The 27,395-nt window shown below is 43.7% G+C and overlaps 8 protein-coding genes across 8 annotated transcripts; 3 read left to right on the top strand and 5 right to left on the bottom strand.

Moving 5' to 3' along the window:
• Nucleotides 1-2,317: 2,317 nt before the first annotated feature.
• PHALS_01063 (glycoside hydrolase) lies at nucleotides 2,318-4,696 on the bottom strand (the record flags this gene model as incomplete). The annotated part of the gene is made up of 1 exon (XM_024730854.1): nucleotides 2,318-4,696. The coding sequence occupies one exon, from the start codon at nucleotides 4,694-4,696 to the stop codon at nucleotides 2,318-2,320; it is 2,379 nt and encodes a 792-aa protein (XP_024581090.1).
• Nucleotides 4,697-8,283: 3,587 nt separating this feature from the next.
• Nucleotides 8,284-8,575, bottom strand: PHALS_01062 (uncharacterized protein; the record flags this gene model as incomplete). The annotated part of the gene is made up of 2 exons (XM_024730853.1): nucleotides 8,284-8,508; nucleotides 8,570-8,575. 2 exons carry the CDS (start codon nucleotides 8,573-8,575, stop codon nucleotides 8,284-8,286), a joined length of 231 nt encoding a protein of 76 aa, XP_024581089.1.
• A 2,336-nt stretch (nucleotides 8,576-10,911) lies between these two features.
• Nucleotides 10,912-11,194, bottom strand: PHALS_01061 (uncharacterized protein; the record flags this gene model as incomplete). Its single annotated transcript, XM_024730852.1, has 2 exons — nucleotides 10,912-11,046; nucleotides 11,126-11,194. 2 exons carry the CDS (start codon nucleotides 11,192-11,194, stop codon nucleotides 10,912-10,914), a joined length of 204 nt encoding a protein of 67 aa, XP_024581088.1.
• A 1,947-nt stretch (nucleotides 11,195-13,141) lies between these two features.
• PHALS_01060 (uncharacterized protein) lies at nucleotides 13,142-13,428 on the top strand (the record flags this gene model as incomplete). Its single annotated transcript, XM_024730851.1, has 2 exons — nucleotides 13,142-13,200; nucleotides 13,272-13,428. 2 exons carry the CDS (start codon nucleotides 13,142-13,144, stop codon nucleotides 13,426-13,428), a joined length of 216 nt encoding a protein of 71 aa, XP_024581087.1.
• Nucleotides 13,429-18,540: 5,112 nt separating this feature from the next.
• Nucleotides 18,541-19,086, top strand: PHALS_01059 (uncharacterized protein; the record flags this gene model as incomplete). The annotated part of the gene is made up of 4 exons (XM_024730850.1): nucleotides 18,541-18,724; nucleotides 18,819-18,846; nucleotides 18,930-19,000; nucleotides 19,058-19,086. The coding sequence occupies 4 exons, from the start codon at nucleotides 18,541-18,543 to the stop codon at nucleotides 19,084-19,086; spliced, it is 312 nt and encodes a 103-aa protein (XP_024581086.1).
• A 338-nt stretch (nucleotides 19,087-19,424) lies between these two features.
• Nucleotides 19,425-20,662, bottom strand: PHALS_01058 (uncharacterized protein; the record flags this gene model as incomplete). The annotated part of the gene is made up of 4 exons (XM_024730849.1): nucleotides 19,425-19,432; nucleotides 19,513-19,552; nucleotides 19,630-19,803; nucleotides 19,859-20,662. The coding sequence occupies 4 exons, from the start codon at nucleotides 20,660-20,662 to the stop codon at nucleotides 19,425-19,427; spliced, it is 1,026 nt and encodes a 341-aa protein (XP_024581085.1).
• Nucleotides 20,663-20,931: 269 nt separating this feature from the next.
• Nucleotides 20,932-21,919, top strand: PHALS_01057 (3-5 exonuclease; the record flags this gene model as incomplete). Its single annotated transcript, XM_024730848.1, has 2 exons — nucleotides 20,932-21,703; nucleotides 21,762-21,919. 2 exons carry the CDS (start codon nucleotides 20,932-20,934, stop codon nucleotides 21,917-21,919), a joined length of 930 nt encoding a protein of 309 aa, XP_024581084.1.
• Nucleotides 21,920-22,051: 132 nt separating this feature from the next.
• PHALS_01056 (ketol-acid reductoisomerase) lies at nucleotides 22,052-25,029 on the bottom strand (the record flags this gene model as incomplete). Its single annotated transcript, XM_024730846.1, has 9 exons — nucleotides 22,052-22,246; nucleotides 22,312-22,456; nucleotides 22,530-22,778; nucleotides 22,836-22,896; nucleotides 22,954-23,115; nucleotides 23,182-23,259; nucleotides 23,317-23,332; nucleotides 23,414-23,436; nucleotides 23,529-25,029. The coding sequence occupies 9 exons, from the start codon at nucleotides 25,027-25,029 to the stop codon at nucleotides 22,052-22,054; spliced, it is 2,430 nt and encodes an 809-aa protein (XP_024581083.1).
• Between the last annotated feature and the right edge of the window lie 2,366 nt (nucleotides 25,030-27,395).

Below are 27,395 nucleotides of genomic sequence, written 5' to 3'. Positions count from 1 at the left end.
GCCGATCCACTTGATCTCCTCCTGCTTCTTTCCGAGCTCAATTGCTTGACGCATGGTCGAATTCAAAATAACGGCCCAATGTTAAGGTGTTTACAGCGGCCTTTTATTTGAAGAGGTCTTTAATCGAAGCGGTCTTTTATTTCTAGAACAATGTCGAAAATTAGATGGGGGCTTGTAATAGTAGAAGGTCTTCTATTCGTAAAAATCCGTTATACCCTACCCTCATGGCACGGATGTTGAGCAACGCATGGGATGCGACGCTCACCGTTTCCTCAAAAGAGTTGAAGCAGAAGTAAAGAATTGGTGCATACTGCATCCGTTCGGGGACCCTTCAAAAAGATGTGACCGTTACTAGGCTCTGACACCATTGTGACATTGAGAGTTCACAGCCTCTGGAAAAAGTCCACAAGTGATCAAATACTTCGAACGCACCCGATACGCCTCATTAAGCGGTGCGACCGCGCGCGACATTTGTCATCCCACGTTGGAAGCACTTGAGTTACCGAGGTATTGCAGGTAAGTGTTTTTTTCGCTTGCGACCTTCTAGTTTGGAGATCGCAAGCGCGACGGGCTGTGGACCGTTAGAAGCAAGGTAAAATCTATGGGCCCCATCCAGAGAGAGAACTTTTTGTCCAGGCTTTTAAATGCCTGAAAACCAATTAACATCAGCGGGGCTACGGTTGAAAACATCTGTTTCTCCACTGGCGCGCTCCCGGGCGTGGATTTCTAGGATTTATACTTCTGGTGAGCGCCTCTGTGCGAGCGATTACAACTCCCAGCCTTTGATCACTATTTTTCTAACTTCATCGAAACCATAGATAGAGGAAAGCTTATCGAGCTCGTCCACCTATCCTGAGGACACTTTTTGAATTTGTCATGTTCTATTCTCGCAGAAGATACAATCCTTCCACTGCTTGGTCGTGTGTTGACCACAAGTGCTACGAAGTGCAACGGGATTGTCGTGCACTTTGTAACGAGGAAAAATTAGACTCTCAATGCCCACGTTAGCAAACACATAGATATTGGGCTCGAATTCCTATCGGGAGGACAACTGGGAGCTTCTTAGGTAATTAGGTGTCTATTACCTCTGCTGTTCCCAACGTACAGCTAAGAATTACTGTTACTTTGACTAGTTGTAAATACACTTGCTTTAACAATCTTATATGAACAAAATTGTCCTTATTTTCTGATTTGCGGAGCAACCCACGTATACCATGGATTCCTTCTTTTTGAAGTGTCATTATCCATTTGGTATCCAGTTACACCAAAGTGTAATGTGAGTTCTCTTCAATCGCAATTTTACCAGATATGTCAGTATAAGTACACGAACTACAACAATCACCGTTATATTTGCTCCTGCAATACCTATTTGTTTTATGCTTACATGAATCTTGTCCTAAAACTTTTCTCAGTGTGAGCTTTACGAGCACAATTCATTCCGCAATTCTCTTATTTGTTGGCAACGAATTTGTTATTTAGCGCAAAATAGAACGGGAGCACTGCACTATCGGAAGCGGCACGAGCATGTCTTGCGACAGCATTGAAGTATCACGTTGTGATATATGTGGTGGTCGACGTAGTGAATGAAAAGACTTTAGCATAAGGCAAGCTGATGCTTGTAATTGTCAACCACAGAGTCGCAGAAAATTGGCGTGTACTTTGAATTTTTGTAGTACTCAGTTACTGAGTGACGATTGTCTGGTTTTCTCTACCCTCGTCTTGGTAACGCGTCGAAAATCATGCAATATAGCGCGACGAATTAAATACCATAACCTTCGCCTCCTTTGCATAGGAGACCATGATCTTTATTTTTACAATTTGGCCTAGTTCTAAGCTAAACGGAGCTTTAAAATGATTGCACTTATAGCAGTATTTCGGTGCGTCCGTCGAGCTCTTTTTCGGCGTCAGCTGTATAAGCTTCCTCCGTTACCAATTTGAACAACTAGCCGACAAACTTGATGCGATCTGCACTAGATTCAAGTATAACCTCCCACTGACTTGATCGTGGATAATACCTCACGTAGAAAAAATAACTGCTGACATTGGGGTGAGAAACGTAGCTTCTTTCGTGCTGCGCGTCCCTGCAGTAGGCTTAATCTTCTTAAACCCGTTATTTGTGTGACGCTGTTCAATCTCAACACGAATGACTTTCTAATATCTGGATCTTCACAGTCACAACAGTTTGAGTAAGGACGAGCGTTAGTAAGATGGGTTGTTGATTAGAGGCTATGATTAGACGTATCGAAAGCACAACTTCGTTTATAATCGGTAATTCTTAAATTTGCTTCCAATGTATATCATATCACTTTTCTTTCATTTACTCTGCCACGAGGGAGCCAAAAGGATAGTCACCAGTAGACAGAGTGAACTTTGCACACAGAGAGTTAGCGACAGCAGTCTTGTTGTACACGTCACAATCTGTCTCAGGCTTGATGGCAACCACGTAGTCTGCATCCTCTGCCACAAGTTTAAGGCCCTGACCTATTTGGGGGTAGTACACACTCCAGTCCGCCGCCGTCAGCTCGAAAGTCACCGTTTTTGAATCTCCCGGTTTGAGACTAATCTTTGAGAATTTCTTCAACTGTTTGACCTCTGGTACCGATATAGACCGATACGGCTGCGTAAGAAACAGCATCACGGTCTCTTTCCCGGCAACGCTGCCAGAATTCGTCACTAACACAGAGACACAGACGGATTCTGAGCTGGACGTGACATTCGTGGTACTGATGGTCATGTTGGAATACGTGAAGTTAGTGAAACTAAGCCCGTGTCCGAACGTCCACTGGGGTTCGCAAGCGTCTCCTAAAGCGCACAAAGTGCTGACACGATGACGATACGAAATCAGAACGTTGCCAGTGTGCTTCGGGTACGTAATGGGCATACGCCCACTAGGATTTACATCTCCATAAATGATCTCTGCAACAGCTCTGCCACCTTGTTCACATGAAAGCATCGCATTGATCACAGCGTAAGAGTGTTCGGGAATATCATTCAAAATTCGGGGGCGCCCCTCGAAGAGCACGACAACGACTTTGGTGCCAGTCGATGCTAGTTCCTTTACGTATTCAATTTGGCCACGAGGCAAAGTAAGGTCATCAATATCGCCGGTCTTTTCTTCATATGTCTCCTCGCCAATAACAACAACCGTGTATTCGGCTTCAGCGGCATATCTCTTGGCAGTAGTAAGATCAGCATCCGTGTAACTGCCAGTAATGTTGAGACCGTTGAAGAAAGTGAAAGCTTCGCGACCGACAATAGCTTCAAAACCTTGTTTGACCGATACACCATGTGTAAACATGTCGTTGCCAGATACGCCAAAAACGTGAAGCGTCCATCCACCGCATTGACGGCCAATATCGTGTGCAATAGGTCCCGTTAAGAAAACAGAAGCATCTTTTGGGATAGGAAGAGTACTGTCGTTGTTTTGCAGTAACACTGTTGACTCGCGAGCAAGGTCTAAGGCCGTGGCGACATCGTCATCGTTACCGACCATTTCGACGTATTCTGCACCAGGCATCGGATTTTCATACAAACCGAGTTTCAGTTTTGTCTTGATGATACGACGAACAGACTCTTTAAGTCGATTAATGATTGCCGGATTCTCGTGTATCAGCTTGTTGGTGCCGTTTGTAAACGACAGATCTGACGGCACCATACTCATATCAATGGACGTACGCTCCAGTGAAAATTTAACTGCTTCATCTGTGGAACGTGCGGTACGGTGGAATTCTGTCAAGTGATTGATCTCCGTATAGTCCGTCACCATTAAACCTTCAAACTTCAGATCATTACGGAGTAGTTTTGTCAAAAGTTTTGTGTTTTCTACGACGGGAACTCCATTGACTGATACGAAATTCTCCATACCTGTCAAAAGCCCCGCATCCACCGCAGCTTTGAAAGACGGGAAGTAAGTGTTAAGTAAGTCAAAGTCTGACATGGTCACGCCTTCTCGATCGTGGCCAGTTGGGTTCCACGAATATCCAATCCAGTGTTTCATGCAGGCAGCCGCCTCTGGATAGCTTTGGATACCGCGCGTAATGGCAGCACCCATGACAGAAGCCAGATGCGGATCCTCGCCAAACGTCTCGTACACACGGGGCCACAATGGGTTGTGAACAATGTCCAAAACGGGATCAAAGATCCATGGAATGCCCGATGCCAGTGTGTCCCGAGCGGTGATACGGCCCTGCTTGTAAACGAGATTCGGATTGAATGAAGCTGCGGCGTTAATTTGCTGACCGAAGAAGACGGCATCTGTAGCCATGGCGTTACCGTGAGCAGCATCCGTACCATAGATCATCGGGTGCCCACCGTTTTCCTCCATGGCAATCTCCTGGATCCGACCAACAAACGCACGCATTTCAGCCGTTGTCCAGCCCCATTTGCCATCGATCTTTCCAACAGTTGACATGGGGGGACTTATATACGAGCCAACATGGTATCTGGCATAGGCACGAACAGCCTCCTCGTCAATCTGGTACGTCGAATTCAGTAGACCATAAGCAGCAATCTCTGTCATCTGACCAACAAGGTCCACATTGGTAAAAGTTGCCATTATTTTTTCAACCTTGGCATCCCATTCATCCGCATTGTCGAGCCCTTTGTTAAAGATATCATCGGTAAAACTGACCGTGATTTGGTCAGCCCGATTACCAGCATCGGCGTAGTTCTTGTTGATGATAGCAAGGCTCAGCATTATGTTGAACAAAGCCGGTCGCCACGACGTGAGCATTTTGCGCTGGTATCTAGTCTATTGTTGCTGGCAAGTGAAATCGGATAGTGAGCTGTGAAATGCCATTGTCAACGAAAGTATCATAAGGCCACATTATCATACGATGTATGCGTATGACTATCAATCAGTGCAAAGTAAACAGCTTAGCAGGAACCAGCCGAATTGGGTTCAATATGACTTGAACAAATAAAATTTACGCAGTCGGTACGGATCAGCCATTGTACATGTACAGCCGGTCAGTTAGCTGAATCAGTGCCAATCGAAATCTTGCCGCAGGATGTTTGGTTTGAGCGAAAGCCACCAACGTCCGTACACTTCAACTTTCGTTACCAAATTCAACACACATACAGCTATGATAAAACAATATTCAGTTCAACACATGGTGTTAGCAGTCTCCGCTCTTTGCATATCATAAAAGCCAGTAATAATGATGCATTTTGGGATTACAAGCGCCTAGAGAGACATGACATCAACGTTGAAGTCGCAGACGAGATTCACAGATGTTTAGCACCATTCATGTCGACCTGGCTATCACATTTTGAAAGGTGCTGATACTTACCTGACTCTGGCTTTCAAGAGATGATCATACGATGTTTATGACATGATCGTGAAATATTTTTTATCCGTAACGCTGTTTTGCAACTCTCTGCACGCTATGTGTTGATACCTCACATGTTGTGCGTATCGACAGCCAAGAAGTTTCGTATTCAATATAGATAAAAATAATAGTACGTTTTTTTGCTGCCATACAGATGTGTATCCTCCATTGAAGCTCAAGCATCTGGTGCTACTGAAAGTGCTCATCTTGAGCTATACTTGTTTTGAACGTTACTTTTGTATGCTTTCAATAAACAAACAAGATATGCAAGAACTTGTCATTTAACAAAAATCTATCGAAGAAACTGGAAATGCGAACCAGCATTGCGGTATCATACACTTTCGCCCTCATCGAGCGGACTTTTCTTTCTGACCGTGAACCAATCGCCACTCGCATTGCGACTGGTTTGTGCATGTTTGGTCCCAATTCGTTTCCATCTCTGTTAAGATATAACAATGGACTGGTTATTATTCACGTTATCCAATCTAATGTCTCATCTTTGCATGACGGCTTAACGTCAATTATACTTTGATACTATCATTTTATGCTAAGTTGGATATTCAAATGGAGGCAGGCTAAAGGATGTAATGCTTAGGGTTCATTCACGTTCTTCATTTAGAATCGATAAATCCGTTCTTCTCACTACGATGTTGATGTGACATTGACCACTTTAATACAAGGTAGCAGACTCGGATTTGCAAACTATGCTCACCACCTTACTACACACCCCTTTAGGAGCACGTGGCGTATATTGCAAAGCAAATTTAATATTGCTTTGCATTTTGTGACATATAGCTTTCTCAAAACTTTAATCAATGCCGCAATCGTCGTGTTCGTAATATGAAAAAGGAAATTCCGGTCTCGGAATGTTAAATCTCTTGTCTATCAAGAAAATTTTAAAAAAACCAATCAAAACCCTCTGAGCACATTATGCTTGCGAAATGATTTCGTGATGAGTGGTTCGATAGACAGCATTGTATCAGCTGCCAATGTAACGAGACTATTATTAGCTGTTTGTGGGTAAAGCCGATTGTTAACACATTCATATCATCAAGCCGTAAATTGGGTCACAAAACCATCAGATAGTCGGAAGAAGGTCATAATGAATCGCTAGGCTAACAATAGAAGGAGAACACATGAAAACCGTCTTGTATTACTACTTTAACTAAAACTGATGTCATGGATATAGTTATATAGCATTTATTTCCCGCAGCTTTGCAATGCATATAAAAATAGCAACAAAATTCTATCATTGAGTAAATTGGAGTCTGGGACACAAATCGAAAGGTCTTGCAGAAGCGGAACCGAGAACCTTCAAAGTAATGGTAAATTATATCGAATTTATCAATGACGAAGTTTAATTTAGTACATAACTAGAGGCTAACAGCCAATCACTCCATTCGTAGTCTTTCACCCTTATATTTATCGGTAATATGCAGCGGGGCTGCCGTAGCAAAACGTTTGGGGCAGCGTACTTTACGTCATCGACCTTTCGTTCTTTACAAGAACCAAGTATGAGTTAGCGGATCGCAATCCGCTTACTTTAAAAGTGATTACTGCCTTCCCAAGGCTAATCGACTCTTTGATTTCAATTCCGAACTGATTTTTATTGATATTTTTATCCTAATGCTAAAAGTTTGAATTTCCTCAATATACTAAATATATATATAGTAAAATCCAGATACATGCTTAACTACCGGCTACCTAGCCCCGTGCCGTATTCTTGTTTGGGTGTGTGTTCACATCATGCACATCTCGTGTGACACACACCCCTATTTTCGTGTGACCCCGTTACATAATAAATATGATACTTCATCACGGGACTTTGCTTTTGCACTTCTGAGTAGGGCACTACGTTATGTATTTTTACGTACACAGTGTACCTCGTTAAACCCTCCCCGCAAAAATATATATCACAGGGGTCACACTCGTTTTGTCTGAGTGAGACGTTGTAGAAGAGTGTACGCTCTACGAGTATCCACTGCACCGGGAGGTTTTCTACCATTACACAAAACAGTGCATGTTCTTACGCGCGAAATCCACATCAGAAGCACACTGCTTAATGTTTCGCACAGCTGGCGACCCACCAGCTTTACGCGATGACAAAACCGAGGTGCTCTCCGACTAAAGAGGTTGACCCAGCACCTGCGCCTCACCAAAGCTACACGACAACAGTGTTTTGCGAGAACGAGGCGTTTTTTACACTTCTTCCCACCTGCGCAAAACTTGCCCGTTCAAGGTGTTACGACTTCCACCATGGACCTTACAATGAGATCCATTTTGTTACTTGGATCAACAAGTCGTCTGAAGTACAGAGGTCATAGCAACCTTTCTAGACGCGATCACGTTGTGACTATTATTTCATCCCAAACAAATTGTCCCCTTTCAATCAAATTTGAATACAGAACGAGCGCTTTTCGAGCCCGCAGCTTCTTAGGAGCGTAGCCTGCACCTAGAGCGACTGTAGTGAGGTAAATCTGTATCCTTCATCAGGATGACATCTATGTTTCTATTCGCTGGTGATTTCTGCTGAAGGATGCCCAAGCACGCTGCCTCAAACAGCTTTGCATGCCAGCTTTAGCAAAACAGACGTACAAATAAAGCATAGCTTGATTTTTGTCTTTGCTAAGAACGAGGCATGTCGACTTCGCGGTGTACAATTTTTCTGCTGTGATAGCGTTGTTCTTTACCACGAGCTTGCTGGTACAGCTACCGGCCAGGTGTCGAGCTACAATAAGATTGGATCTCACTTGCTAGGAGAAAGTGTATTGCAATGCGCAATCCCGTCTTGTTCGTTGGGGATATGGTGTGCAAAAATATTTGCGACAACGGCACCAGGGCAATCTTGACAAAGGTAACATGTACCTCCCCGGAGTAATTGAAGTTCTTCTTTACTGGCTACAGCACTAGTGAGCCAGTCGACCCACTGTCATATAAATGAATCACTCTTCACTCAGCTCGAAGAGGCGGCGAGGGAAATTCCGTCCGCGATTGGCACTTGGGGTAAGTGCAACATATTAACTTTTTCTGAGTGCCTCGTTGTAAGCCATAACTGACATAAATCAACTTTCAAATGCACTCTCCAAGCTGTACAAACATATTGGTTAAGATGAGACCTCTGAAGCGATTCAAGACCGAGTCGCTGCTCCAAGGCAGAAGACGTTGCATCATGTTTACACTAACGCTACTAACTAAAACTATGTAGATTATTGAATAGTGTTATATAATGGCTGTATGACACACATCTAATATATATGTGCACCGATTGCCGCTAGCATCTGTATGGGGCTTTAGCAAATCCTGGATTTCAGCAATCGACTCAAGCAATCAATAAATGACACACATTTTTCGATATGAAAACCTCAGTTCTGCTATGAAGTGCAGCCGCGCAAGTTTCAGCAATCTTATCGGTAATTTATCTCCCAACAAGACTGGAGACATTTATAATTTTATCAACAAAATAAATCTGTCTGAATAATTTTCAACGGAACAAGTGCGAAACGATATGCTTTTGCATCATTAATGAAAATGAAAGCCTTTAGCTCTAGGCCTAGTAGCTTCACGTGAGTGTTTTGAAGGTTATTCTCCGACCATGAATGAATTCATTTTGTCCGGTCATCTATCTGGGTATGTCAGCGGCGGACAAGTCAAAGTTGGCTTGAGCAATATTTGTAGATAAGCGCAAATCTCGATCCAGGCGGTAATCATCAAAAAGCCATGTTGGCAAATCTTATTGAGAATAGCTTCAATGTTCCTTCATGCTGCTTGCAGCAGCAAGATAAACTATTGCTACATAAACCACAATTTCGAGATTTCTGGAAACGTACAAATTAAGTCCACGATTATCAGTCATCTGCTCGAATCGGTGGTCGCCAAAGCTGCCGATGCATGCGTTAAAAGTTCACTAGCTGACACGTTTCTCCCGTATAATACGTGCTTCGATATTATACATGTTGAAACGTCAGTATACAGAGTTCCTTGAACCTTATGTCCTATTTCTTCGAGTTGGCCGTATATTAAATCCCTCAACGGTTATATATGCTTGAGGGAATCATAAGGTACAACCATTTGAGTGCTGAGTGGGTCAGTGCTGTAATACATCAATAATTGGGACAAGGAACAGCAGTACAAACGTGAAATCAAACGCTTCGGAAGAGCTACATCCTCGTTGAAAAACGCCTTTCGGACAAAAATTCATTAACATAGCAAATGACTCGTACGCTGTACGTATCATATTATTAATGCGCGACGCCACCATTGTGAAATACGACACTTCTTAATCTGGGTAACACGAAAGCAATCTGGGCAACACAAAATTGCATCCACCACAACATGAAGCCGGCCCGACTTGTAACTTACTGGAAGCAATATTTAGGAAAAATAGCTACCCATCATGCCCTTTGTGAGAGGTGCGGCGACAACATCGCAGTGCGTAATGACGCATGATTGGTTTAGATATTGGATACCTTAAATTCAAGCAGGTTCGTCTTAAGTTTGATGATAAGATCATTTGATCATTGCCTCAAAACATTTTTCTCATTCCGCCGCTTTACGCTGGCGATACTTTAATGTACTGACGGTTTCATGCCCATTGACATCGACTCTGAGTGAAGTGCAATTATATCACAGAGGATGTGAAATAGCCGACTCGGATTCGGAAGGTCAGGATCAGGGCATACAAGTACATTTTAATGCTGTGACCGGAATCATCATCGCATGACTATTAAACATCACATAAGGAGATTCGTGTAATACCGGCTTAAAGCACACTGAATTGTGACACTATTTGACCAGATCAAACGCTTTCTCAAGTCCTTTAGAAACAGAGGCACTTAACCGATTGATAGAGGCCATAATCATTTGTGGATCCGCTCGAAGACAGCCTCATTACCCCAAGCTGAAGCCATAATTTGCTTGAAGGGTTATCTCTGGGCATTGTCTGCAGTTTAATCGCTGAACGGGCTGTACGGTAAGGTCATTATATTGGCGCGGGTGGGTGCTTCGCACGTCCTCCTTCACTGATGAGGTTGATATTGAGAAGTCTAGCAGGTCAATCAGCACAAGGGGCGAGATAGAAATTCTCATGAGCCTTACGAAATCTTAATGCTTTGTTGAAGAAATATTTTCCAATCCGCACCACACGATTTACCCCGTGTTGGAAATTGTGTCATGAGATTGACCGAGATCCTGATATCAACTTCCACGTCACATGTAATAACCTTTACTAAAAGATAAGTCGCACATAAAAGCGCTATCTTTCGTGCAAAGATTCGGCGGTTTGGTGAAATTGAAGAGATTATCTCATATGGTACTGACTTTCTGCATCAGCAAGCTGTCGGCGAGTCACAAAAAGTGAGGGCTTAAAAAATTTGATTGCAGCAACCATTTTGGCGCAAACAATGATTCTGCGCACGGGCGTGCTGCAAGGAAGTATGGCCAATTTGTTTGGTGTTTATCAGCCAAATTGATGAATATCATACGCTGTACATAAGATACTGACATTCTTAACAATGCAGTGCGTACTTTGAGCGGGGTTCTTGTGAGTCGCTCGGCATACCCTCGAGACCGGTAACGCAACCGTTTAAGTCTTCATGGCCAATACACACAGACCCACGCGATGATAAAACTGCCCATACCCATAGAGTGCGAGGGATTGACTTTGAAAATCCATATCAATCACTTGCAAGCGGTCTATGATTGTTTTTCGATAAACAGGCTGATTACAAACATGTCTTGAGCGACAATGAAATTTCTATCATTGACGCTTCACTGGAAGCGATATCTCGTAACTTTACCTCATTCACTCGACGGTCAAATGAATACTCTATTACAATATAGTCCCGTAAAACTTTACTCTCCCGCATGCTGGACGAATTACACGAGAGTCATGATTCAGAGGTTTTGTTTTATCAAGACAAAGACGGGTCATTCGTAATAAAGTCAGGACTCAGCCCTTTAGCTAAGCACTTGCAGACTCTTTTAATTACAACGTCTTGTTTTGGACGTCACCAGCCTAAGACGCACTTGCCCACCTACACAAAATTAAAATAGGAGACAGCAACATACTACTTATCGGAATCAACCTACGTGAACCAGCCTTAAGGATCGCTGCAACCATCCGTCTCAGCAAAAAAAATGCCATTTGGTTCTTTTCGTCTCATTTTGTGACCGCCCCTCAATGCCGCTGCTGAATTCCGAGTTTAGCTTCCGACACTTACCACCATCTTTGCGCATTTCTTAGTAGTCCTAACTACCGTGTTACGTACTGCACTATTTGTATCTAGCTTTCAGTAAATTTGTGCAGATTTTACATGACACTTGTGCGTGACAGTGCATAATTATTATTCGCAAAGTAACGGAACTCATGTCGAGGATGGAACTCCGTAAGGATGTGGACCGTATTGTAAGGATGGGCACGAGTTATTTATATAATTGTCATCGGAACAATTAGACGTGTTTGAAAGTCTTTCCGTATTGTTGATTCAGAAGGCGTCGGGCAACTGGCGGTTCAGGGGTCAGAAATGGTTATAGCCCGATTGGGGCCGGTGAAAAGCTTCGATAATTCGATGGTGCGATGCCTCCAGAAATTACCTGTAGGAGCACAAGTGACCTGCACCATGAGGCCGCTTATGCTGAGCGATCAGCCCTTAGAGAGTATGATGGAGAGCATTTTTCTCGATATTGGATGAGCTGAGATGACCTTGTATTTGATATCCCCTAAACCAATTAACAGAACGTTACGACTGTGAACTCTATTTTAAGAGACCATAGAAGAATGTGCGCTAAGAACGCAACCTCAATTAGAGAAAATTTGAATTGACAAATGTCGCTAAAGCTCACACCAACAAATCCGGCGCCTTGTCGACCGGTTGAGGTAGGTCAAAAACTAGCGGACGATTTTGAACGCTACAATGAAGGCACGTCTGCTTCCTGTGACGGGAACATTGTCTACCTATGGAGGGTCGCCAATTATGTGCGGTACGCGTCGAGGCTTATTAAGCCTGCAGACTCTGTTTTCATCAAATGGTGAGCGTCGCGTCAAATGCGGAGTACAAGTATCTTGTCGCGGGGACCGGTTGGAAGTCCGAGATGTCGACTTCCTACACAAGTGCTAGAGGCGATAGATCTCAGTCATTCTGACGAGGAAGAAGCAGCGAAGTAGCTCTGTGGTACTAACATATGTTATATTTGCGGGTAACTAGACCTTTGCACCCTAATGGCCTCTTTCTATTACGGTTAAAAGGTACGAACAGTAGGTATTCCGCGCGTGTTTGCCAATGAAAACTTTTTGTAAGGGATTGTCGAACGCAAGATGATCAGCTCGTTTGGTAAAACTATATCGTTAAGAGAGGCAAGTTTACAATTAAGGGTTACTGATTGTAGATATCAACATTTTCCACTATATGAAGCTGTGTAATGGCGTGATAACTTCAGGAGAATCGTGCAATTACGTACGACATACGACGGTAGGAAACAGCGGAGAGTACGCGCAAGTATTGAATGCCAAACAGATATACGAATGCCGCGGACTTGCGAAGAAAATGCCAGTTAAAGTTTTGCAGACTATGAGTAGCCTCCATGTGAATTTTAAGGACGTAGACACAGTAACATATTGTCTTTTTTAATTTGGATTCTAAGAACGATCTTATCCTTTTGAAAACGCCGCAAACTTTTGACACCGCGAACATAGATCAGAAGGTAAAAGTGGCAATCAGCCGAATTGATACAGAGACGAGTGATCGTATGTCTTGAATTCCAGCGTGTATCGAAGCTGAGACAGGAATGAACGACGACATGGCGTCGTATTCTAGATGGGACGATTATTCACAGCTGTAAGCTGGCATTCCTGTCCCAAAGCCGATGAAGAAAAGTGCCGGTGGAGACGGGAGACCTTTAGTTGCAAGCCATACCTGGTGCACAATATGACGGTATAGTTAATAGACAGATACTACGCGGGATAAAAAAGCCGCACCGCTCAATGAGAGAAGTCCACCCACTCGTGAACGTAGCAACGGGGGAAGTTTTAAGAGTTAAAAGCATCCCTTATTGCTTTAATCAGAAGCTCCCATATATCTTCAACGTTGTCCCTTTGGGATAATTTTAAAAACTTGCAAGACGAAGAGGTCATCAAAATGATACCCTTGGTAACAGAGGTGGTAACAGAGGAGGAGGTTAATTTATCGTTCACGATACTCTCAGATCACTTAGTTCGAGTGCCGGCTACAATACGGATCTTAATCTTTAGTGACGAACTTCAGGGTGTGTTGACGAGAGACCCGCAGCATTGTAGTAATCATGTTGACAGCAAAGCTTTGCTCCGTGACTTTTCTGCGGCAGAGGAAAACTAGCAAGGAGGGACTGTGAAAAATAAAAGGTACTTCTTCGTACAGGATCTCTACAAATCATGCGCCGTTGCATATAGCGATGTCATCACCGCGATACTTAAAATCAATGGCAAGATAGTAAATCTTTTCTTTACCAAATATTCTTCTAAGCTGAGGCCTGAGCAAGGTCTCTATCTGGTGACGGATGCGCTTTCGCGACGTTTTAGACATAAGCTGCTGTATGTCACAATGACGACGTCGCCTATTGACAAGGCAAAACATGATGTGAACACTTGGATTGTGACAGATCAATGTTCCTCCGTATTTGCTGTAACGGCAAGGGGTGCCTCTAGCTACATAGTGTACTGGCTCATTCAGAGAGCACATCTGAAATCTGATCTGCCTCAGGTTTGGCCGCACGTTGAGACCCTCGAATAGATTCCGCATACCATTACAATCGAGAACATATAAGATCCGACTGCAGGCGATGAGTTCTCCGCAATGAGCAAAATTAATCTACTGTTTTGAAAGTTGCGCGCCGCCTGTAGTTGTTCCGTTACATGTCTATGCGTGCGGATCTTTCGCTTAAACCCAGACAAAATGATCCTACAAATATTGCGCTAAGAGATCTTTCGGACCCCGCACGTCACAACCCTTGGAAGTACCATCTTCGCCCTGAGTAACAGCGGTGGGAAACGAATTGTACCCTGTACAAAAGGCCTCAGTGTATCGCACTCAGTTTGCACAGGACAAGGAAGACACGTCGCCCTACCCGTCTGATAGCAGGCCAACTATTGAAGAAGACACCCAACGAAAGCGCCATTCATAGCTTAATTTGCATTTAACAATGCAAAACGCAGACACCGAGTTGGAATCTCATCAACGCATCCTTGGGCGGACCCCACTCGTTAGTGGAAAGCACGCTGTGCCTGGCGACCTTGCTTTTTCTTCAGGGTGAAGAAAGATCGCGGTGTGCCATATCATCAACGACAACGATGCCAGGTTAATCTTGCCAAAGTGGATCTTATAAATTTGATTATTCCTTAAATGAAAGTTTTCTATTCACCAATCACAATCCCACCTTTCGACCGCGAATGTTGTGTTCCACACCAGAAACCAAAAATAGCACTGGTGACCATACCCGCTTAAATCGGATTCCAATTTATGATGTTTATCAGTCCGGAAAGTCTGCAGCGACGCGTGAACTTAAAAATGGAAAATCTTAACTAGCTGAGCCAGGTCAAGCTTACTAATAACGAAATAAACGTCGTAGCGAATTCTAGGGCAAGACATCGTATCGATTTCCTTCGAATGAAACGGACCGTAAATGCGCAGATTGTGGAAAGTTGAGGCAGAAGGTTAAAACTTAAAGAATTTTCAAAAATGGGAAATCGCTGTAAAAACTGTTTTTTGCCAAGGAAAAAGATACCAACCAAGCATCGTGGTTGTATCCTCATCAGTAAGTGTGTTGCTGACAGCAGCGATATTTAAAAGTTTACTTAGGTGGTGAACTTAAACCGCAATGGAAGTATTACCTCGCCCGTTTCAATCAAAAATACAGTACACACTTATGGACTGCAGTCACTCTGCCGGCTGATAGACGTATGCGGCGAGGGTTTAACCCATCGGTATGCTTCGTTAGTGCGCAAAATTGTAATTACCCATCTATACTTGATATGCCAGCAGAACAAAGCGCTCACAGAATTGTATGGCTTTTCTCTTCTGAGAAGGCTATTCAAAGGTGTGTCATGCGCTTTGAATTGTATTCTGTGCTTGGTCCTCGTCATGAGGTACTACCACACTGAATATGTGTGATAAAGCAAAATTTAAGCAAAATTTAAGATAAGGAAGAAGATGCAGACGTGCAACCAAGCATTTGTATAATACAGGATTTTTTTCTCAATGCTTTTTGTAACGGAACACATGTTGCATTCCACCCATGTGCCATACCTATCGCCTCGTCAACACTAAGAAACCGTCATGACATTTTCCACAGCTTTTTATTGGGGCGAGATGAAAGCGCGTCTTCCACCTCATTAAGCCGACCCGGCTTCTGCCATACCTCAAAGTGATACTCGGCAAGCAAAGATAGCCATCTCGGCATATTTCGAGAGATGTGGTGACGACGTCACTGTGCACAACGGCGCATGAACTTTATAACTCACATATATTTATAAGCCAAGCAGGTGTTTCCTTCAAAAATAAGTAACTCCTTGGGAGCAGGACAATCCTTCTGCTTCTTCAAGTTGACGAGGCTCAAGCAAGTTTTGCAATCATTTCAGCCAATATCAACATGGAGTTTAGCATAAGTGATGAAAAGACTAAAACGTCACATATGACATATGTTGGTCAATTTAATTTGGTAAGAATCAGAGTTGGTGCTTTCTTTCACAGCTATGATAGCTGCTGCTTGTGCCGCAACCTATCCTACTTAGGTATCTTTTTATAAGACATTGGCGAAGATTTAGCCATATCGGCATAATCGAAATATACAGCTCACCGGTTCAAATTATCCCTTAAATGCCTAAAAATGAAAGGCTAGCCAATCAATAATGTTATTTCTGCATGGTCTACCCGAGGGTCATTCTATTGAACTAACACCCCGCAAATGTGATACCGTTACATCGTGAAATGGGCGACCCATGCCTCTAAACTTTGCGAGCTTGGATCTTGTATCTGCGACTTAAGATCGCTTTACGACTCTGGCTTTGAGGACCGCGGCACCCTAATGTTTCTGCTGTTCGCTGTCCATAGCCCAGACGGCCGCGACACACAATTGCTCATATTTGTCTACACCAATTTTAGCGCCGGATACTTCACCTTTTGGCGCACTCAAACGCCCCATACGAAGTGATCACGACATAAACTTATCTCGCCTTTCAGAGATACCGTGGTATACGATCGCTACTTTATATATCATGCTGATCTCGCTGCTCACTGATGCTTCTGCCTTTCGAGCTCTGCATGAAACACTAAGCGATATAATTTCTAAATAAATTGACGATCTAATATTCTACACCGAAGCAATAGTAGATTCGAAATTGCGCTAAAAGCGTCAGTGTTATCTGACAAAGATATGTTTATGACTCCTACCATAAAAGCTTGCTTGGTATTTACTTCCTTGGGTTGCAGTCGATCCATGGTTCGTAGCGTTCAAGACATTCTGTGCCTAGAATGAGATCATCGCTCGAATCAGAATCTGAAATGAGACAACAAACAACGCTACCAAAGTTTAATGTTGCTGGATAATGTGTAATAATTCTTGACATGAAAATTGTGAGCTCTTATCGTCGCGAAGGCGTCATATACTCGTCCACAAGAAGTGAAGCTCATCTCAGCTATCGTGCGACTCGAGCCGAGACCTTCCACGTCCGCATTACCTTTTCAGATACAGCAGTGGACTCTCATTGAATGTGCAGTACCGCGTGGGACGGATGAGGTGCCGAAAGTGGAGGCTTGGAGCGCACCAGAGGAGATAGATCTCAGAGATGATGTTAAGGAAGAAATAAATCCTGGCTTTCACGTAGCTTCGCAGATGTTTCATATGTCGTTGTACTAAACATCGACGCCCTGCGTACTCCTTCTCTCTTGGCTTGGAAGTATGAATGGTCGGATTTGCCTGCAGGGGGTGTCTTACGATCGACTCCTCGACAGAAACATCGACCCCCAGTAAAATGCCTCGCGCCCACTGGGAACGATACGTGATCTATTGTACCTTGTAAAGCTCGCGGTCAATGGGACCCAGCGTCTGAACGCGCAATTCTCTGGAAGAAAAGTGGGGCTTTCAATCTAGAACTTTGTTGTTGTTAACGCTAACATTCCAGGCATAGTAAAGCTGCGAAAAGTCGGGATAGATTCAGAAGAGTCGTACAATTGCAGTGCGCAGAGATATTGAAGATATCAAATGCGAAAACGATATTTGCGCGTCTTGCGACGTCAATATTTAGAGCGTACTCGATACGCCTAGATAAGCTATGTCGCATCAAATCTTTCCGGATCAAAAAATCTCTTTCACAGAATTACTGCTTGCAGAGTCCATTCTCGTGCGGCATACTCGCTTAGAGATCGCAAGCGCGACACGCGGTTGTTCCTATCGCAGCATGATCAAGTTCACGATTATATCAACTTCCTTATCCAAAGAGAGGTACTTCCCGTGTCTGCACGCAAAAGGCTGGACGTTTAACTTCAGTGGCCTTGCGGGTGGAGCTATCTGTGGTTACACATAGGTTCGATTGAAGTGCTCCTGGTGGTATCTCAGCAGCCCATCATCATAGCTGGTGAACGTCTTTGGGCGAGAGACTACCGTGTCGTCTTTTTTGTCGGCAGTTTCATGACTCTAAGATTAGATTACGTTAGTGTCCAAGCATAACAAGTTGTTCTGGGGCATGTATTAGAATATCTCGCGCTCCGTCCTCATGACGAATACAGCTCTTGGTCGTGGGATGGATTAAAAGTATCATCAAGTGCACGAACTTGACGTGTACTGTGCACAGAGGAAATTCCGGCTAAGCAAGTTTGCGCTACTTACGCTTAGATGTTGGGTTGTACGCTATATCCGGGAGCGAAACGTGCTACTTGCTTAGATTGATCTGCTGTTTCAAAATTGGCATATTATCAAATTTGAGTTAAACTATTATGTTCTACTATATGCGATGAAATAATCTATATTACTTACCAAAACGTGGGGCTACGAGTCCATGTGTACCACGAAAGCCACCACTTTCATTTTTATAAGTTACTTACGCGTACTTAAAATTCCATAAAAGTGTAATGCGAAATAAATTGTGTACTTTTGTCAGCTCAGAATCAAGAAAGAATATAGCTCGCGCATCAGCATTAAAATCTGTCAGCAGAAATAAGCAAAAAATTTGCAAGGCTATACCAATATGAAGCAAAACTCAGACGCGAAAACATGTTTGCTCTCTGTTTCTGCCCCAGTCACGAAGTTCCAGTATGTTCACGAACTGAGTATCATGTATTTCAACCACAATCAATTGTGTGTCTGCTACGATAAGGAGCAAATTTCTGGGCAACAACCTACCCGCAAACAGACGATCAGGAGCAAAACTTGTGAGTCATGTTGTCTGCAATATCTTTAAAATATCAGCAAAGTCAGCATTTTAATCATTGAGTAACCTACAGAATTCTTGATTCTGTATCTAAGATGGGCTTATCGTGCCGGCTCCCAGAACGTTAAATGCACTTTTTGCTCTCGAGATAAGGCGAAGGCATGAAGCTCAACAAATTAAATCGTCAATGAAAGCTTTTGTTTCAGTCAGTATGTTCTTTACGAAGCTTTTCGGTCATGGGTGGTGGCGTTGTTAAAGCCGCAAGTGTTTGATCAAGGTGAGATTTCTTTTTGTAAAACCATATTCAACGCTTATGTTTCATCTTGTGTTCAAGTGTTTGCTGCATGGATTGTTGGATATTAAATTGTAGCTCAAAGCGATACAACTAGTAAAAATTGAGATCCATGGAGCTCATAGTTGGGTCTCTCCACAATATAATCCGAAGTTATTCTGTGTTCTGCTAACTCTCGAATCCTTATAACTTGCCAACATCTCTTACAACTCTGTGACCGATCCCTGGCTCAAGTGGTTTGTAGCTTGGTGAGGTACCTGTTTTGATACCCATGGGATCTCAATCCAGAATAAAAACTTTTCCTTTCAGGAGAATTAGATCTTTAAGTTTTTGAGCATTATTTAAATTTTATTCCCTGCCTTACCAGATACGTACTTTGTGGAATCGCACCGTGAGTCACTGTCTGATGTTATATATCTATCAAATATTTGATTTGCAACAGTAGTCAAGATCAGACGTCCTTAATCGGGCATTAACTTTGATTGCTTTGGAATTACCAAGTTTGGTGATGACTGCATTACCGTTCAATATTGATCTCTGTTGGGCTTGGTTCACTTCGTTTCCAATCATCTGTGTAAGGTTTTCTCCTAGATTGATGTTTGATATTGCTTTACAGATTCCAGCTGCTCAGCGTCCCCTGCTATCTCGTCGTCTTCATCCATGCGCAGCAACTTGCGATCAGGCTCCTTAACTGTCTGCGCCTGACGAGAATACTGTACTTTCTTCACAAGTGCTTCCACACGACGCAAAAATTGTAAGTCTTTTTGCAGCACTGTCGTGTTCATATGCTACAGCAAACGACGTTAGTTCATAATACAAATTCGGAGTAAAAGCCACCCGCACCTCCTTGTTTAGAATTCTGGGCAACACTTCAAGATCCTCATCTCTTTTTTCTTTTGTATCCTCAAAATCATTACTTTTGTCAGATATTGGCGGTAAATCATCCAAAAGTCCCTTGATCTGCTCGTATAGTTGCTGATGCTCAAATGCAACATATTCGGTGTACATGCGCTTTTTGAGATGATTTTCAGCAGCCTGTTGCACCTTTTTGACCTCATTCAGGTGCACGAATCCATAGCCCCAAGGGTACACAATTATACAAAAGCCGTCTGTGGTGCGGTAACCCCTCATATATCCCACACCGACGGGTGTAGCCACTAGATCATCTAACCGCATACCTTTCACAACATGCTCTTTTCTGAGCACAAATCCATCGATCGGATCCACGATCCAGCAACGCAAGCACTCAGCCACCTTCTCCTTAAGTTGTAGGGCGATTAATGGTCGAGTCGCGCAATTTTCATCCTCGTCGCGTAGTTTATTTATCAGCGGCCGCAACTTGGTTTCGAATCGACCACGAGTAGCTGCAGATACGGGTATCTTGAGTGCTTCGTTAACAGTCGCGAGTATCTTTTTACATTTGCAGCTTGGAATCAGTGCAACAGATTGTAACAAATGTAAACAACGTGCGTCCTGCTCCCTGTAGACATGGCTCACAGGATGCAATAATGGCAGTAGGAGACTTGATTTGGTAGGAATGTAGAAAAATAAAGTATTTGCATCGCACGCTTTACGGAAGCGAGCCTCGCGCGTCGAGAATTTGGGTAACGATGGCTCTGGCGGAGTAACATGTGCAACTCCAAACATATTTTCTTTATCGTTTTATTGCAATATGAATACTACTTCATAATACTTAATGTTGATGGCCTTAACATATGTGAAGTAATAGTTAAAAAAAAAACAGTGTCTATCTGCTAAGTGAGGGATTCATGCAGGTAGCCAAGACTCTATCTCGGCATGCGTGTGCGTTCAAGTGTAGTCTTCATCGTGCAGTTCTATTTTCCACAAAGCAAAAAGTCTGTTCTCACAATGATAATTTCAAGATATCGTCTGCGGGTCAGAAGCAACGCAATCAAATGAACCGCTTGCGAGCTACACTGGCCATAGAAACGCTGGAACAGTTGCCGCTACCTGTCGCCTCATCTGTTTCTAAGGCAGGTGATCGTCGCAATGAATTCGATGAAGCAAAACGCGAAAAAGAGTTTGCACGTATGATGCGGCGAAAACTTGCAAAACATGCGCGTGCCATGCACTTGCCGCTGTTTCGCCAAGGCTCAGCGCTGTTTCAACGTTTTGGGGAAAAAACTCTAAGTGATTATGACAAGCTGCCAAAGATTCAGTTTGATGGACCAATAGCAGTCATTCACTCGAACGAAGAAGAGCAGGAGCATGCCGAATATTTATGGAAACAAAAGGTTGTGGGTGTTGATACAGAAGCGAGGCCAGATTTTCAACCATTGAAGGGATCAAAGGGTAATCCTGTGTGTTTGATCCAAATTAGCACACTGGAGCGGGCATTTCTGTATCGACTGCAACGTGGAAAGCCACTGCCGCCGATATTGCATGACCTATTTGCTGATTCTAATGTATTGAAAGTCGGTCACTCGTTAAGTGATGATTTTCGTCAGTTAAAGTTGTCAAATTTGGTACAAGCGGTCAATTCGACAATCGACACGCTGTATATTACACACAAACTTGGTTGTTTGCGACCCGGACTCAAGACAGCATGTCAGGTGATGCTTGGAGGCTCGCTTGATAAGGACTTGCAAGTGTCGGACTGGGAAGCGCCAAGTCTAAGCGATGCACAGATCATCTATGCGGCTACCGATGCCTGGGCACCTTTAAGAGGTAACATAGATCTAATATTTATTTGAATGAAACGAGCGCGTACTTATATTCTATGCAGTTTTATTGGCAGCGATTCAATTTAAAGAAACGCTGCAACTTTTACGGACAATAAGTTACAGTTCTTCAGCGCGGGCGGTTGTGGACGAGAACCATGACGTTATACTTGGAAAACTGCTCGCATTTTCTCTACGTCACCAAATCCCGACAATCGATTGAAGCGGCCGAATTTGTATGGAATAGAATTTGTTTTTTTGTATCTACAAAGATATCGCCGTTTGCAACAGAAAGCATTGTCCTTTGTTATGATAATTCGTGTGATAACAGGCATTTAAGCCAGCACAGCATCTATCACGAAGACTTTGGTGATTCAAGCAGAAACCTATGCTGGAGTAATTCGGTGGCGGATGCACGATTGTCCGGGTTCTTTTCGAAACACCTCAACAAGAAATCGTGAGCTGCCGATGATAAGTGATTCGGAAAGTCTGGGATTGTGGAAGCAGATGCAATGTGAAACATGGCGGTAAGCGGGTTAGACAAATTTTCCTGCAGAATATATGACACTTAGTACAAGGATATAAATCATCAAGGGATATGTAAAAGCAACATACCCATGGTGGCCTCCCTGTAACCATTTCAATCACGATACAACCGATGCCCCAAACATCTGCCTTGCACCAGGAATCTGTCCCCTTTTCAGCGCGAACAATCTCGGGCGCCATCCAAAATGGTGAGCCCATGCCATCACGCACGGATCTGGAGAGCTCAACAATACACGTGCAACATTCAAACCAAGGTAAAATCTTCATCTCATTAAAGCAGAAAGCACCTTAATGTGTCCATCTGGCGTTGCTGATCTACATTCACACCATTTCGTACTTCAAAAGCAACCATCTTCGCTGTTCCAAAATCTGCAATCTTAACACCACCAAGCTCGTCGTCTGCAAGTAATAAGTTGGCGCACTTAAGGTCGCGATGCGCAATACCTAGCTCATGCAAATGCGATACACCTTGTACCACATCACGAACATAAGCCCGGACCATCTCTTCACTAAATGGTCCGAATTGCTTCAACACTCTGGCAGCATCCCCAAATCAGCGTCAATCCTTCTTTAATCTTACAAATATTTCTTACTTGCTCAGCGAGCCTGCCGGAAGATACTCCATAAAGATGTTAACAGACGGTCCGTTGCGCTCTGAACAACAGTGAAGCTGTCAAATCTACTTCCTCATGCAATGTAGTATCAACGTACCGCTGCCAAGATACCGTACGATGTTGCGGTGGTCATGGCGTTGTAAAAGTTGAAGTATATTTAGCTCGCGCTCAATCTGCTTCCAGCTCTGCACACGCTGCAACGATAACGAACTAATGTCGTTGCCTTGATCTAATTCTTCCTGGACAAATATTTGCTTTACTGCAAGCAAAATTGCACTAGATTCGAGTAAGCAAAATGGCGACATTTAAGGTCTTAATCTGTAACCTTGGCAATCGAAGAGCGATTGAGACCTCTCCAAAGCGCCCAGTACCAACAGTAGGACCTTTCTGCAAAACAAGCGTTCTATCAAACAAAAGATTAGCCGTTTAAGACACTTAAACTCTAACGCTAGATGCGTACTCTCTTGGCAAAAGTGCTACCTGCATCGAGTTCATGCTTTTCAACTCGGGGCACATTAATATAGAAGACGATAAGATCTTGGTTTTGTATACATTACCATAGTTGAATTACTACTTGCAACTGTCATAAAAGTGCTACAAGTATATTATGACTGTCAACTGTCTGGCGAGTTTATTCAACAGATATGTCGACACTGGGACGCATCGACGCACACACAGCAAGCACATCGTGAATCTTGTGATTCTTGAATTCGCTCATGATCTTTGCCTCGTTTTTGATCTGGTTGCCGTCAACAGCAACATATGCTTGCTCCGTCAGAATATAGTCAAAGCGAGGAGCCCATTTGCGCGAGCCGAGACGTGCCGTTGTCGAGCAATTATCGACCATGTAAGCAACACCACGTGCATGCATGTATGGATTAAGCGAGTCCACCGACTCGATCACCGACTCATTCGCAACCTCCGAATAGCAGTGACCATGACTTATAAGCACATCAATTTGTGCCATCATCATAGCCACGTACGATCCAGCAGTGAAAGGATTCAATACAAAGTTGCCATCACGAGCCGCACGCACCTTCTCACCAATTTTCCACGTGTATGTTTGATCAATTTTCCCAAATGGAAAGCGATCGTGGCGAGCTACAGCATTGTTCACACTGCGAATCTCATTGCCACACGCTACATCGTCGTATACTTCCTCAATAATGTCGCGGCACGGCGTGTAAGCGGCTGTGTACGCTTTCTCAAAAATGATCTTGTCTTCGCCCTTGAAACTTTCATACACCGACTTGATACCGGAATGAGAAATTTTTTCGTTCAATGGGCCCGTAATACATTCGGCCGAGTTCTTGAAAGCATCTTCGGGACTCATGCCGTTCTGCACATAGCGACGGAAAAGAGATTCCACGAGACCGTGAACACCACCAAGCAAAATGCAGCGTTCACCAAAAATGTCTGATTTATACTCGTCAGCCATGGTCGTGTAAAACGTGTAAGGGGCACCGACACCAACACTCCACCCCAGAGCAATTTCGGTCGCGTTGCCAGTCACATCTTGGTGAATTGCCACACTTGAGTTGATTCCAGCTCCGTTAACGGTTTTTCCTTGCACGTATAAGCGACGTACACTCGGACCCATTCCTTTTGGAGCCATCATGACAACGTTAATGTCCTTAGGGAAAGTTTCATTGATGGATTCGAGATGTCCAAGTAGATACCCGTGGGATAAACCGAGAGTGGCACCCGATTTAATCAGGGGGAAAATCTTGGGGTACAATGCTACGGAAGCCGCATCACTTATAAGTAGAACCACCAAGTCAGACTCTTTGATAACATCAAACATTTCACCGAGATTGCCCTTGTCCTCACTAAAACCAGCGGCATTAGCCTTGGCGATAGAGGATGAACCTTCGCGAAGACCAACTTTGACCTTAATGTCCGTGCCCTCAAGCGAGTCTCGCAGATTTTGAGCCTGTGCGGGTCCCTGCGAGCCCCAGCCAATCACACCAACCTGCTTGATGCCGGTGAAGGCTTTCGGGAGTAGTGGAAAAAGATTTCGTCCGCCAGGGAGGACCGTCTCCATGGATTCAGCCATTTTCACTGTACGCAAATGATCTTTGAAAACAGCCGAGCGTAATTCGGAGGCATTGGTGGCGAAGGATCGCGTTTGAAGAAGCGATGACGCGCGCATGGAAGAGCGAAAGAGGCGCATGATAGGATTCGGATCACAAAGACAAACGGGGAATGGACGTCAATTTTATTGGCGATGGTGAGCTCACTCTTAAGAATCAGTGTGTACCACAAAATGTGCATGTGTTTGCGCAAGCAGCGTCTTTACTACGAATTAGAGTTGCGCTTGCTCGATACCACGAATAAAAAGTAAGTTTCAGACTATGAAATGTAAATATGATTCGTGAAGAACAGTTTAAACTGTACCTTGCACAGACGATGATTTTGACTCGTAGTGCACGGGTTTGCCATGCATCTCTCACACAGATTTTTTTCACTTCAAAGTATGCACCAATTAGCGCACAGAGGATGGGTTCGTATTAAGGAATTGATGCATCAATAGGAGAGCGAATATGTTGTGCAATTTGTACAGGGGATGGTTTGACTCCAAGTGGTTCCCAATTGTAAGGACACAGAGGTTGAGTTCGTTCACCCCTTTGAGGAATGAAGCAAAGAGTCTTTAGCGTACTAGATTTTGGATTTGCTCTGCTATTGCGATCGTGTATAGGTTGTTAATTTAACCTCTCTCCAACGCGCGGCAAGCAGTCCGCTCATACCACAAACCCCTTCTTTTTAGAGTTTTTTCAGCTTCATTACACCGAAAGTCAATACTTACAAATATACAACTACAATGTGAAAGTTGTACGATTGCAATCTGTTGTTGCTGATACAATAAAATACCAAATGTATAACGAAATACACACAAGATTAAAAGTTCATACCCCTTTCTATCCACCACTAAGATGTAGACTGAATCGAGGTGCACAGTTGTTATGTCTTTTCAAGACGACTGCGCAAATGTGACTACGACGAGAAAGTATTGCGCCTGGAAATTAATCCCCTATTTACAATCGAACGTCCCTGCTCCGCAGAGAATACTTGCATAGGGAAGCCCCTATCGGGCACCTAATTAAAGTTTAGCAAGTCCAGCCCCCCCCCCAAAAAAAAGGCGCACCACCACATTTAAAGATTGTCTCGGTGGGGATGCTGAGGTTTTCCTAAATGAGAGCGGTATCAGTCGCTCTTCCTGTCCCGACCAAATCCTCTGCCTCATTTAGATCTAAAAAATCTAAACATTCCCTGATGACAAGCTGAACCTGATTCAAGCAGTCCATCTTCTTCTACTAGAAGTGCAAGACTCACGTCTATTCTTACTCATATCTCCACGCCATTTTTACAATTCAAATCATCTGACGTCGCTCACCACGCTAGTGCGGGGCTTCTACACGCCTGTGCGTGCGGTCCTTTCGACTCCCACCCTGAGCAAAACGAGTGCAAGGCAGTCGCCCCACAAGTGCTTTCTCTGCCCAAGGCCATCAATAGCTGGAGTACCTTAGAGCAAAAGCGGTGTACCCTCTAATAGGCAATTGGTATGTAACTTTGATACTTTCAAGCTGGTGAGAGTGTCGATGCATATCAAAATCATTTTGCTTAATTGGTGCAGATAACTCACCGTCTCACCCGTCTTAATTTTGTTTGGCGCGTACACGAGCTGCGACGTCTTCCGCGCAGAAAATAGGATTGTCAAATATTGATTGCTATGATATTGCTATGTGCCTCGAGCATGCCTTTGAAGGCTGGGCAGGATTGGACGACTATATGCCGTGTTCTCCACAGTGCGTCCCTGGTGGGACGATTAAGGGTAGCTCTGGGCTGTTGTCGATTGTGCCAGGCCCGGTGGGGATTAGAAGCATCTGGGTGTCATAATCCCCGATAATATTACCTTTTGAGCCAAAAGTGACTATAAGTCGCGAGCAGAAATTGAGGTCCTCAAGTCAAAAAGGGAAAATAGTTATTTTATGATGTGACAGTAATCATAACCATGTGACAGGCCCAATGTGATGACCTATGAAGCTTCAAAAGCTAAGAACGAGAGAGATTATCCCCGCATGAGTGGTCTAGTTTGTTTAGTGCAGCGGGGCTGCCGTAGCTTTGCGCTTGAGGAAGCGTAAGTTAGGTCACCGACCTCTCGTTCTATACTCGAAACACGTACGAGTTTAGCGGACCGCAATCCGCTTACTCCAAGAGTAATTATAGCCTTAACCAAGGCTAATTAATTCTTCGGTTTGAATTCAAAACTGACTTTATTTATTTTTATCTGCGGCAAAGCCGCCAAATTTCTAATGCATAGATATTCCTAAATATGTCTAATAAAATTTAAATACATGTATAACTAGTGGCTATCCAGCCTCGTACCGTATTCTTGTTTGGGTGGTCACACCATGCTCATCTAATGTGACATACACCCTTGTTACCAGGGTATGGGTAACCCCGTGACACCCCCCCATTAAGATTGAGAACACTTACAGTTCCAATCGATTATTGCCTCAACGAGGCTTGCGTGTCCGA

Source organism: Plasmopara halstedii (genome assembly GCF_900000015.1).
Source record: "Plasmopara halstedii genome assembly, contig: Scaffold_1343, whole genome shotgun sequence".
Classification (NCBI taxonomy): Eukaryota; Oomycota; class Peronosporomycetes; order Peronosporales; family Peronosporaceae; genus Plasmopara; species Plasmopara halstedii.
This window is presented reverse-complemented; position numbering and strand designations above follow the sequence as displayed.